Below are 13,898 nucleotides of genomic sequence, written 5' to 3' on the forward strand. Positions count from 1 at the left end.
GGACTCTCCTCCAACTCTTCTGCTGCTGAGCAGGCTCAGTGACTCTTAAAGGCTATCCTGGCCCATCAACAAGCCCCCTGTTGTCCTCTAAGAGTACAGACCAGCCGCTCCTTACCTCCACCCACTGCTTCTAGATCTTTCTCCACAATCCTAGAGCAGGGGGAAATCCCAGAGAGCTGGTCTACATTGCCTCTCAGCTCTGACCGCAGTTTGACCCATCTGGTTATCACACCCAGGCTGCAACTCAGCCCTCCTAGCTAACAATTAGAGCCAGAGCTCCCCCTAGCTACCTAGAAGGCTGCTACATTTCTGTCAATGGGATTTCGAGTACAAACATCAGTCAATGATCACGTCCATGTGCAACTGACTTCTAGCGGTGATAGTGCAAGGATACAGTATATGTATGGTTAAAAAGTATAATATTGATTGATTTTCATCTAATGTAGATGCTGGTCTACAGATGACTGGACCTTCTACATATACAGCCAGAGTTGGAACCATTGCCCACATTCCCTGCACCTTCACAGCAGATAAACTTCCTGCAGATTCCAGATTTTTTGCCGTTTTTTGGGATGTAAAAGGAAATCGGATTTTAAACTATACTAACACCGTGACATCAACTGAAACCAGATATTCATTGAATATAGATCGAGCATTAAATGGAAGTGCAAATTTAACTATTTCTGACACATCTGTATCTGACGGTGGAGTCTACACATGTTCAGTCAACTACAGTTCTTTCTTAATGGGGAGAGAGATCAGAGTGGACATTTCAGGTACAAAAACTTAGATTTGTTCTCTTATTATGGGAACTTTTATACTCTGCTTCTTACAGCTTGCCTAAACAACTATTACTTACTTCCATCACACAAGAAATGTAGCAGTTTCATGTTCTGTTGCTTTATTCTTTTCTATTGTTTTTATAATTATTTTTTTTGGGGGGGGGCAAGTATCTGGTCTTGCCTAGGGCACAACATAGTCTAGAACTGGCCCTGACTGCACATATGTGTTATGCAGGTGGCAAAGGATTGAAGAAGATTTTACACAGAAATGCATGGCCCACTTGTTACATTAGGCTTCTTCATATATTGCCACCTGTTACCTATGGCAAAAAAAGTTTAAATATATACTCACCTTGCCCCCGGCTTCCATCCACAGTGCCTAGTAGACAGTGAAGTCACATCCTTTTTTGTTTTGTTATTTTTATTTTTCAGTTTTGTAAAGATTATAGACTAGGTAAAACCTCTTTCAGTTTTTTGTGCCCCATTTGGGAGATACAATGCTTTGGAAAAGTATTCATACCACTTGAAATGTTCTACATTTTGTCATGGTGGGAGAATCTGTCCGCAGGACAACTATTAGTCGTGCACTCCACAAATCTGTCCTTTATGGAAGAGTGGAAGAAGAAAGCCATTGTTAAAAGAAAGCCATAAGAAGTCCCGTTTGCAGTTTGTGAGAAGCCACAGGAGAGACACAGCAATCATGCAGAAGAAGGGGCTCTGGTCAGATAAGACCAAAATGGAACTTTTTGGCCTAAAAGCAAAACGCTATGTGTGGCGGAAAACTGACACTGTACATCACCCTGAACACACTATCCCCACCGTGAAACATGGTGGTGGCAGCATCATGTGGTGGGGATGCTTTTCTTCAGCAGGGACAGGGAAGCTAGTCAGTGTTGATGGGAAGATAGATGAAGCTAAATACACTTCAAAAGCCATTATATAGGTATAGTATTGGTAAGGAATAACATCACTTGTGAGTTTAACTAATTTTAGTAGCTAATGCTTACATACATTTGCTAATAGGTGTCCCTCGTTCCCATTTCAAAAAGTTGGGAGGTATGTATTTAACAGATGTGTGCTCAACATGTCTGGTATCTATTTACTTGATGCAACCCCATCATTAATATTTATATAATATTTTACAAAACAATGGGTGTTATATTGTGTTTGTGTGCATTAAAATTCATTGTATTGTTCATGGTTCTGAAAATATGTGTTTCATGAACAGCTGTGCATAATCATGTGGCATGAAAAAATTGAGCTAGCACCACTTTATTCTACAGGGCTTCTGCTTTCAGTAAAATAGAAAACCATTTGGAGGAGGTAAGAGTAATTTGTAAGTTGCAGAGTTTTGCAGAAATACAGTGAGGAACAGAAGTATTTGAACTCCCTGCGATTCTGCAAGTTCTCCCACTTGGAAATCATGGAGGGGTCTGAAATTCACATTGTAGGTGCATTCCCACTCCGACAGACAGAATTTAAAAAAAAATTCAGGAAATCACATTGTATGATTTTTAAAGAATTTATTTGTCTTGCACTGCTGAACATAAGTATTTGAACACCTAAGAAACAGCAAGAATTCTGGCTCTCAAAGACCTGTTACTGTGCCTTTAAAAAGTCCACCTCTACTCCACTCATTCATCTAACTTAATAGCACCTATCTGAGCTCTTTAAAGACACCTGTCCACCCCACAGTCAGTCAGACGCCAACTACTACCATGGGCAAGACCAAAGAGCTGTCAAAAGACACCAGAGACAAAATTGTGGACCTCCACAAGGCTGGAAAGGGCTACGGGGCAATTGCCAAGCAGCTTGGTCAAAATAGATCAACTGTTGGAGCAGTTGTTAGAAAATGGAAGAGGCTAAAGACGACTGTCAGTCTCCCTCGGACTGGGGCTCCATGCAAGATCTCACCTCATGGGGTATCACTGATGATAAGAAAGGTGAGGAATCAGCCCAGAACTACAAGGGAGGAGCTGGTCAATGACATGAAGAGAGCTGGGACCACAGTTTCAAAGGTCACTGTTGGTAGAACACTACGCCGTCATGGTTTCAAATCATGCATTGCACGGAAGGTTCCCCTGCTCAAGTCATCACATGTCCAGGCCCGTCTGAAGTTTGCCAATGACCATCTGGATGATCCAGAGGAGGCATGGGAGAAAGTCATGTGGTCAGATGAGACCAAAGTAGAACTTTTTGTCAAAGTAGAACTTCACTCGTCGTGTTTGGAGGAAAAAGAAGGATGAGTTGCATCCTAAGAACACGATCTCCACTGTGAAGCATGGGGGTGGTAACATCATGCTTTGGGGGTGCTTTTCTGCAAAGGGGACAGGACGACTGTACTGTATTAAGGAGAGGATGAATGGGGCCATTTATTGTGAGATTTTGAGCAACAACCTCCTTCCCTCGGTCAGAGCATTGAAGATGGGTCATGGGTGGGTCTTCCAACATCTTCCAACAACGACCCGAAGCACACAGCCAAGATAACCAAGGAGTGGTTTCGTAAGAAGCATATCAAGGTTCTGGAGTGGCCTAGCCAGTCTCCAGACCTAAATCCAATAGAACATCTTTGGAGGGAGCTGAAACTCTGTGTTGCTCAGCGACAGCCCCAAAACCTGACAGATCTAGAGGAGATCTGTGTGGAGGAGTGGGCCAAAATCCCTGTTGCAGTGTGTGCAAACCTGGTCAAGAACTACAGGAAACGCCTAAACTCTGTAATTGCAAACAAAGGCTTCTGTACCAAATATTAACACTGATTTTCTCAGGTGTTCAAATACTTATGTTCAGCAGTGCAAGACAAATAAATTCTTTAAAAATCATACAATGTGATTTCCTGAATTTGTTTTTAAATGCTGTCTCTCAGAGTGGGAATGCACCTACAATGTGAATTTCAGACCCCTCCATGATTTCTAAGTTGGAGAACTTGCAAAATCGCAGGGTGTTCAAATACTTATGTTCCTCACTGTATACTGCACATAGTGAAGATTGCTATGGAGGTAAGTTTAACTTACACATCACACTTACCTCCTCCATAGCTGCTGTAGGATGGTTCCTGCTCTCTGAATTAGATTGAATGACCTTTATTATTCCTGTTGTTCACAAATGTATTCTCTCAACTTTTGTGGATCAAAACATTCTTATGTATTTATTGTACAACTTCATTAACCATCCCTATGTTCCCTACAGCCCAGCCTGTACTCTCCATACTTGGCAAGAGTGTCCAGAGAAATACAAAGAACACCCTGACCTGCATGGCTAATGGATACTTCCCTAATGATATTACTGTAACGTGGTATAAAGAAGGAGAAGTCCTCAAGGATCAGCTCATGGGAGAGACACTGAGATACAACAATGGAACCTACAAAGTGAATAGCACTGTGACAATCACACCGAGCAATGATGACCAGAACAAAACCTTCTCCTGCAGAGTCCAACATGTATCCCTACAAGAACCTCTACAGGAGGACTTCCAGCTCACCTTTCAAGGTGTGAATAATCAGGAATTCCAATAAAGTATTCTTTTTATGAATACAGCCATGGTCAAAAATATTGGCACCCGTCCATCTCTGTTAGATAATGCAACACATTGCTCAGAATTACAAATGTTTCTGCATTCTCACGTTTATTTATTTTGCTTGTATTGGTATGAAACAAAAAAGTGGAGAAACAAAAAGCCAAATCTGACACATTTCACAAACCCCAAAAAATGGACCAGACAAAATGGCACCTTCTCAAAATTGTAAGAAATAATTGCATTCCAAGTTTATGATGCTCCTGTAATTAGTAATTAAACTCACTTGTATCAATTACCATGTGCTGACAATATAGAAATCACACAGACAACCTGTTAAAATGATGAAACATTGACTCAGCCTTTCTGTTGTGTGTCTCTGTGTGTCGCATGGATCATTTAGAAGAGAAAAAGCAGCAACAAATTGTTTGAGGATTCGAGAACAAAAATTGTGGAAAAGCATGGACAATCTCAAGGTTACAAGTCCATCTCCAGAGATCTTAATGTTCCTGTGTACACTGTGCGCAACATTGTCAAGTTTACAGCACTGTAGTTAATCTCAACTGTGTAAGCTCACATTATACGTCACCAACAGAATGAAAAGGGACGCTATGGTAGGAGAACCAGGAGGACCCCACTGCTGACACAGGAACATAAAAAAGCCAGATTGGAGTTTGCCAATACTTACCTGAGGAAGCCAAAATCCTTTTGGGAGAATGTGCTCTGGACAGACGAAACAAAATTACAGTTTTTTGGTAAAGCCCATCATTCTACTGGCTTCAGAAATTTTCAGCAATGAGGCCTTTAAAGAAAAGAATCCAGTCCCTCCAGTCACACATGATGGAGATTCACTGATGTTTTGGGGTTGCTTTGCTGCTTCAGGCACTGGATGTCTTGACTGTGTGCATGGCATTATGAAATCTGAAGACTACCAAAGAATTGTGGAGTGCAATGCAGGGCCCAGTGTCAGAAAGTTGTGTCTCCATCAGAGGTCATGGGTCTTACAGCAGGACAATGACCCAAAGAACATGTCAAAAAGCACCTAGAAATGGTTTCCGACAAAACGCTGCAGAGGACTGAACTGGCGAGCAATGAGTCCAGATCTCAATCCCATAGAGCTCCAGTGGAGAGATCTCAGAACAGCAGTTGGGAAAAGGAACCCTTCCAGTCTGAGAGACCTGGAGCAGTTGGTGAAAGAAGATTGGCCCAAAATACCAGTAGAGAGGTGGAAGAAACTCACTGATGGGTCAGAAAGCCATTGATTCCAGTTATTTATTCCAAGGTGTGTGCTACCAAAAATTAAATTGAGGGTGCCAATAATTTTGTCCAGTCCATTTTTGGGGTTTTGCACGGAATGTGTCAGATTTGACTTTTTGTTTCTCCACTGTTTTGTGTCATACCAATAAAAACAAAATAAATAAACATGAGAATGCCGAAACATTTGTAATTGCAACAATTTTTAAGGGAAAGTGCTGCACTATCTGACAGGGGGGGTAATATTTTTGGCCATGACTGTATGTATGTTCCCCATGTATGTGTTAGTAACAACCTCCACCTTCTTTAATTATTATTGTATTTTATCTTTCTAGAATCCCCATCTCTTGTGGCCATTATTATCGGTTCCTTCATAGCAGTTGTGATAGTTGCAGCTGTCATATTTGTTTTGTGGCGATATTGCTGGAGAAAAGGTAACATACACACAATGAAGTTCCTTAGATAGAATAATTATCAGTCTGAAATATTATACCGTGTGGATTTCAGTTTACAATGGTTTCCCACATTTCTTGTGGATTTATTCAACTCCTCTTTAACCTCTTAATGCCGCCTCCCTTGTTATTGAACAATGATGATCACATGAAGCCATTTATTATCAGATAGTTGTTTGGCTCCTTTTTAAATCCTAATTTAACACATTGTAACACACGGGTTACAATGCCAATTAGAGGTTCATGTCCCACATCTGTGGCTTTTTAAATTGCAATTAGTGTCAGTGTATGAATAGTCAATGAGTTTGTTAGCTCTTATGTGGAAGCACTGACCAGGCTAGATACTGAGCCATGGGGGAGCAGAAAAAAACTGTCAAAAGTCCTGCGTAACAAGGTAATGGAACTTTATAAAGATGGAAAAGGACATATAAAGATGTCCAAAGCCTTGAATATGCCAATCAGTACTGTTAAATCACCTATTAAGAAGTGGAAAGTTTGGGGATCTCTTGATACCAAGCCAAGGTCAGGTAGACCAAGAAAGATTGCAGCCATAACTGAGAGAAGAATTGTTTGGGATACAAAGGAAAACCCATAGGTAACCACAAGAAAAATATAGGCTGCTGTGGAAAAAGACAGTGTGGTTGTTTTGAAGACGCACAATATGATGAACAAAAATGAGCTTGAACAAAAATGAGCTGCATGGTAGAGGTGCCAGAAAGAATGCTTTTACTACACCAGTGCCACCATGGGTAGGTGGTATTGGCCTCCTACAAATAGGAGTGATTGTTTAATAATGAGAGTCAATTGGTCATCAGCTCAGGAAATGAGAAAATGTCTTATCAAAAGAACAAAAAAAAACCTTAAACAACTTGATAAAAATAATGTTCTTTAGCGCAGAACATACATTCCATAATAATAATTATGCCACCAAAGTAGTGTGTGCTGTAAATTTCCCTGTTTCTTCTTGCTGGAGGCTGCCATTTTGCTGAAGCCCAGAGCCACTGAGCAGAAGTAATTCATTAAGTGGAACTAAACCCATTGATTTAACGGTTTAAAAAAACAGTCACATTCCCTGGATGCCGGGTTTGCTGTCACTTTTGTTTGTGCTCTCAGCCAAACTGTCAAACCATTCAATGGCTGGTGTCATAACTGATCACATATGCAACACTATGGCAGTTGCAGGTCAAACAGAAGCAGCTTCCTTGGCTGTAAAGGATAGAAGGGTTTAATTCCGCTTCCGGTTGTCAGCAGATCGGCCTCTACAGATTCAGCAGTGGCTAAAAATGCCTAGAAATGGAGAGCAACTGAGCATGTGCAGAGCAGGGTGAGACAGTGTATTACTGGATTTTAAATAGTATAGGCACTTATTTCTAATGTTTTACATAGCTATACCTGCAAAGGGTCCAGCCTGACGTGATCTAGCAGGACTTAATTTTCTGAGCAGCACCGACTGGTGGCACTGACGGGCACAGATTGGCAGCACTGTTGGGCACTGATGGGCAGAACTGTTGGGCAATGATAAACGGCACTGCTGGATGGCACTGATGGGCAGCACTGTTGATCACTTTTGGGGCTGCACTGATAATTGGGCAATAATGAAGCATGGCGGAGGTTCCTTGCAAGTTTGGGGATGCATTTCTGCAAACAGAGTTGGTCAGAATCAATGGTGTCCTCAGTGCTGAGGCAGATAATTATCCATCATGCCATTCCATCAGGGAGGTGTGTAATAGGTCAATGTCAATGAGTCCTGGTCAACAGAGCCCTGATCTCAACATCATGGAGTCTGTCTGGGATTACATGAAGAGACAGAAGGATTTGAGGCAGCCGACATCCAAAGAATAACTGACTGACTTGTGCGACCCCCGAATGAGAGAGCAAGAGAGTTCAATGAATGTGTGCTTGTATATATGATTCTCTCTTTTTCTCTCTCTCTCTTCCCTCTCTCTTCTCACTTCTCACTCTCTCTCTCCCCTCTCTCTTCTCACTCTTCCCTCTCTCTCCCCTCTCTTCTCTCTCTCTTCCCCCCTCTCTTCCCTCTCTCTTGCCCCTCCCTGTCTCTCTCCCCCCTCTCTCCTCTCTCTTTCCCCCCTCTCTTTTCTCTCTCTTGTCCCTCTCCTCCCTCCCTCCCTCCCTCTCTCTCTCCTTCTCTTTCCCCCCTCTCTCTCTTCCATCTCTGTCTTTTCCCTCTCTTTTCTCTCTCTCCCCCACCCTTCCATCTCTCTCTCTCTTCCCTCTCTCCTCTTTCTCTTTTCCCTCTCTCTCCCCCCTCTCTATTTCTTACCCCCCCCCTCTCTCTTCTCTCTCTCTCTCTTTGCCCTCTTTCTCTCCTGTCTCTCTTTTCCCTCTTTATCTTCTCTCTCTCCTCTCTCTCTCTTTTCCCTCTTTCTCTTCTATCTCTCTTCCCTCTTTCTCTTCTCTCTCTCTTCCCTCTCTTTTCCCTCTTTCTCTTCTCTCTCTCTCTTCCCTCTCTCTCTCTCGCTTTTCCTCTCTCATTCTTCCCTCTCTCTCTTCCCTTTCTCTCTTTTCTTCCACCTCTCTCTCTTTTCTCTCTCTCACTCTTCTCTCTCTCTTCCCTCTCTTTCTCCCCTCTCTCTTCCTCAGATTGTATTGTACTGCACACACTCACACAGTATGATTCCCCCCCACCACCTCCTCACAGGGCTGCTGATCTCCTGCCAGCAGGAAATGTGGGTAGGGTGTGCGATCTATCAGTGTCTCATGTGCTGGATGGATGACAGGAGGGAGAGCCCAGAGAACACAACCCAAATAACCTCTTCCGGGCTCTTTTCTCTCTGCCACTTCTCCTCTCCCTGCTCCAGATGTCCCCTGGTCCCAGCTCTGAGTGCGGGTGGGGGAAGGAGCTCAGCGGAGAGCGGCCATTCAAGAACACCAGGACACCCCCTCCATCCAACCAGGTCTGTCTCTCCCTCCAGCAGCAGAAAGCCAGCAGGTGGGAGAGGGGGAGAAACCTCAAACCAGCTTTCACCTGATGGAGGGAGAGATACACGGTGCATCCTTCTACAACTGCTTTCCCCCATACAAATGATGGCAGAACTCATCGTGAAACAGTAAAACACTTCTTTCCACTTTATTAAAATACATCAGTGGTGCAAACTTCATAGGATTACCTTTACATAAGCCATTCCCCCATTAGTCTATTATGAATGCCGCTGCCACTTTACCAACCGCTCAGTGTCTTCCACCCCTCTCTACCAATCCCTCCATTGGCTAAAGCTCACCCAATGATTAAAATTCAAAACACTAACAATAACTTACAAATCCATCCCCAACTCGGGCCCCAGCTACATCACAAACTTGGTCTCAAAATACCAACCAAACTGCTCTCTTCGTTCCTCCCAAGACTTCCTGCTCTCTAGCTCTCTCATCACCTCCTCCCACGCTCGCCTCCGTTACTTTTCCCAAGCCTCTCCCATCCTATGGAACTCCCTACCTCAATCTGTCCAACTATCTCCTACTCTGTCCAGTTTTAGGCGATCCCTGAAAACTTTTCTCTTCAGAGAAGCCTACTCCACCTAACAGCTGTACTTTTTTTTTTCTCCATCAGCCCATCCCCCACAGGTATTACCTTTTGTATCCCTTCACCCTCCCTCTTAGATTGTAAGCTCTAATGAGCCGGGCCCTCTGATTCCTCCTGTATTGAATTACAGTCAGGTCCATAAATAATGGGACATCAACACAATTCTAACATTTTTGGCTCTATACACCACCACAATGGATTTGAAATGAAACAAACAAGATGTGCTTTAACTGCAGACTGTCAGCTTTAATTTGAGGGTATTTACATCCAAATCAGGTGAACGGTGTAGGAATTACAACAGTTTGCATATGTGCCTCCCACTTGTTAAGGGGCCAAAAGTAATGGGACAATTGGCTTCTCAGCTGTTCCATGGCCAGGTGTGTGTTATTCCCTCATTATCCCAATTACAATGAGCAGATAAAAGGTCCAGAGTTCATTTCAAGTGTGCTATTTGCATTTGGAATCTGTTGCTGTCAACTCTCAAGATGAGATCCAAAGAGCTGTCACTATCAGTGAAGCAAGCCATCATTAGGCTGAAAAAACAAAACAAACCCATCAGAGATAGCAAAAACATTAGGCGTGGCCAAAACAACTGTTTGGAACATTCTTAAAAAGAAGGAACGCACCGGTGAGCTCAGCAACACCAAAAGACCCGGAAGACCACGGAAAACAACTGTGGTGGATGACCGAAGAATTCTTTCCCTGGTGAAGAAAACACCCTTCACAACAGTTGGCCAGATCAAGAACACTCTCCAGGAGGTAGGTGTATGTGTGTCAAAGTCAACAATCAAGAGAAGACTTCACCAGAGTGAATACAGAGGGTTCACCACAAGATGTAAACCATTGGTGAGCCTCAAAAACAGGAAGGCCAGATTAGAGTTTGCCAAACGACATCTAAAAAAGCCTTCACAGTTCTGGAACAACATCCTATGGACAGATGAGACCAAGATCAACTTGTACCAGAGTGATGGGAAGAGAAGAATATGGAGAAGGAAAGGAACTGCTCATGATCCTAAGCATACCACCTCATCAGTGAAGCATGGTGGTGGTAGTGTCATGGCGTGGGCATGTATGGCTGCCAATGGAACTGCTTCTCTTGTATTTATTGATGATGTGACTGCTGACAAAAGCAGCAGGATGAATTCTGAAGTGTTTCGGGCAATATTATCTGCTCATATTTAGTCAAATGCTTCACAACTCATTGGACGCCGCTTCACAGTGCAGATGGACAATGACCCAAAGCATACTGCAAAAGCAACCAAAGAGTTTTTTAAGGGAAAGAAGTGGAATGTTATGCAATGGCCAAGTCCATCACCTGACCTGAATCCGATTGAGCATGCATTTCACTTGCTCAAGACAAACCTGAAGGGAAAATGCCCCAAGAACAAGCAGAAACTGAAGACAGTTGCAGTAGAGGCCTGGCAGAGCATCACCAGGGATGAAACTCAACATCTGGTGATGTCTATGCGTTCCATACTTCAGGCTGTAATTGACTGCAAAGGATTTGCAACCAAGTATTAAAAAGTGAAAGTTTGATTTATGATTATTATTCTGTCCCATTACTTTTGGTCTCTTAACAAGTGGGAGGCACATATGCAAACTGTTGTAATTCCTACACCGTTCACCTGATTTGGATGTAAATACCCTCAAATTAAAGCTGACAGTTTGCAGTTAAAGCACATCTTGTTCGTTTCATTTCAAATCCATTGTGGTGGTGTATAGAGCCAAAAATGTTAGAATTGTGTCCATGTCCCAATATTTATGGACCTGACTGTATATTGTAACTGTACTGTCTGCCCTTATGTTGTAAAGTGCTGTGTAAACTGTTGGCGCTGTGTAAATAATTTAAAATAAATTGAATAACTCAAGCGCTAACTATGGTGAAATGAAAACAAAACAAAAAATTAAACGTATAGCTACTGTAGCCACTAGTGCACACAACCCATGTCTCAGTGGGGCAAATTATACAATCATGTTGTGAAGTGAAAAAATGCTGCACTACATGAAACAATTGCACAATTTCTATATATCAAAAGCCAAGTGAAAAATTAAATAAAAAAGTAAAAGTATATAAAAGTATGAGTCAAACAAAAGTGATTCAAAAACTCAAGTTCAATCAATAAAGTGTTCTTCTGTGAACCCTCCTTTGGATAATGAAAAATGTGTGCATCTGTCATCAATTCCCGTGCAAAGACGTCCTCCACCTTATATCTGCTCACCTCACGCAGTGTGACACACATTATATAATGGTACGGTCTATCTGCACTTTTGGTCCCATATGGACTCAGAAGATCAGCTTGCTGAATGAAGACTCCAAAGTAAGCTCCCTCCTGATAAGCATCTTTGTATCAGCCGTATTCCTCATTAAAAAGAACTCAACATAGTGCTTTATCCTTTTAAACTTTTATTCATCAATTAGACATTAGAAATACACTCACGTTCCGGAGGTGTATTTTACACCAAGTATGATGAATATCCAGTGATGTACTGATTGAACACAAGATGGCAGTATCATCTCAGCAGCAGTCCTGCACATGCTCAAAACAGACACCATCCATACTATAATGCGAGGCCACTCAATGAATAATATTGCCTGCTATAATGCACAGCATTTTTTCACTTCACAATATGGCTGTATAAATAATTACTTTTAGCCGTGTTTATGAATGGATTAGTGTTTGTTAACAAATCTGTTCTTATTAATCAGCTCTTAAGCAAAACTGTTTATTGATATTTTAGCAGCCAAAGAAAATCCTTCTGATACATCAATAAAGAGGAAAAAAACTCCAATCAAACCAAGCCAGTCTACAGAGAAAACTGGAATCAAAAGTCCTGGATCTCCTGAACAACCTCTTCTAACAAAAGAAGATTTCCAATCTTCTGGTCAGGAATGGAGACCAAATAAAAGAGAAGAAAGCAATAGAACAGTAACTCCAGCAAGAAGACCTATTATACCGAAAGAAAATCCTAACACACCAGGGAAGTGTAAGTAACTTGGTTAACATTCTATGGATGTTGGGCACTTTTGGGGCTGCACTGATAATTGGGCAATAATGAAGCATGGTGGAGGTTCCTTGCACGTTTGAGGCGGAATTTCTGCAAACAGAGTTTGTCAGTATCAATAGTGTCCTCAGTGCTGAGGCCGACAATTATCCATCATGCCATTCCATCATGGAGGCGTGTAATAGGTCAATGTCAAGGAGTCCTGGAAGTGATTGTTTGGCCCCCACAGAGCCCTGATCTCAACATCATGGAGTCTGTCTGGGATTACATGAAGAGACAGAAGGATTTGAGGCAGCCGACATCCAAAGAATAACTGTGGTTAGTTCTCCAAAATATACAAAATTTAAGATTCTGCACTGAGGTGAATAGTAGTATGTATAAAGCAAAAGTACAAGCTCCCTAATTGAATAGGAATAAATGTGCAAAGTTCAAAAAGTGTGTCCAATAAAGTGCACAAGGTATTACAGTATATATCCATAAAGTGTGCAAAGTCAACATAAAAGTCCTTCAAATAAAGCATCAATAATATAAACAATCTTGTACTCTTGCCAAGTGTCTTCCTCTTTCCAGTAGGAGAATATGTGCTTCCACCACCTTAATAACCATTATTAAATAGAGCCTCTTATCACACTGCCAGAACCATTAAGCTATAAATGGTCAATAGCACATGGATGATCCTCCTCATACGGTCTCCCGTCCTGATCCGACCATCCCGCTTGAACCACCTCCGGTTCAGAAAAGAGCCACCATTGGGATAAAAATGATGGCAGAACTCATTATGAAACAGTAAAATACTTCTTTCCACTTTATTAAAATACATCAGTGGTGCAAACCTCATAGGATTACCTTTACATAGGCCATTCCCCCATCAGTCCATTATGAATGCCGCTGCCACTTTACCAACCGCTCAGTGTCTTCCACCCCTCTCTACCAATCCCTCCATTGGCTAAAGCTCACCCAATGATTAAAATTCAAAACACTAACAATAACTTACAAAGCCATCCACAACTCGGGCCCCAGCTACATCACAAACTTGGTCTCAAAATACCAACCAAATTGCTCTCTTCATTCCTCCCAAGACCTCCTGCTCTCTAGTTCCCTCATCACCTCCTCCTATGCTTGCCTCTGTGACTTTTCCCAAGCCTCTCCCATCCTATGGAACTCCCTACCCCAATCTGTCCGACTAGCTCCTACTCTGTTCAGTTTTAGACGATCCCTGAAAACTCTTCTTTTCAGAGAAGCCTATCCCACTTCCACCTAACAGCTGTATTTTTATTTTCTCCATCAGCCCTTCCCCCACAGGTATTACCTTTTGTATCCCTTGACCCTAATTAGATTGTAATCGCTAAGGAGCCAGG

General features: G+C 42.3%; 1 protein-coding gene across 5 annotated transcripts in view; it reads left to right on the plus strand.

The window, feature by feature from the left end:
* The window catches only part of LOC149472059 (uncharacterized), an 88,999-nt gene that overhangs the window by 24,690 nt on the left and 50,411 nt on the right, over window positions 1-13,898 (plus strand). For 4 of the 5 annotated variants that reach the window (XM_089693318.1, XM_089693315.1, XM_089693302.1 and 1 more), the window contains exons 3-6: window positions 447-776; window positions 3,969-4,268; window positions 5,883-5,981; window positions 12,277-12,522. In XM_089693318.1, the coding sequence (XP_089549444.1) occupies window positions 447-776; window positions 3,969-4,268; window positions 5,883-5,981; window positions 12,277-12,522 (975 nt within the window). The remainder of the gene's footprint in view (window positions 1-446; window positions 777-3,968; window positions 4,269-5,882; window positions 5,982-12,276; window positions 12,523-13,898) is intronic. The other variant, XM_089693309.1, reaches the window with a different exon arrangement.

The sequence above is a fragment of the Staurois parvus genome, unplaced genomic scaffold (genome assembly GCF_062004578.1).
Source record: "Staurois parvus isolate SC_StPar_1 unplaced genomic scaffold, SC_StPar_1.0 ptg000024l, whole genome shotgun sequence".
Classification (NCBI taxonomy): domain Eukaryota; kingdom Metazoa; phylum Chordata; class Amphibia; order Anura; family Ranidae; genus Staurois; species Staurois parvus.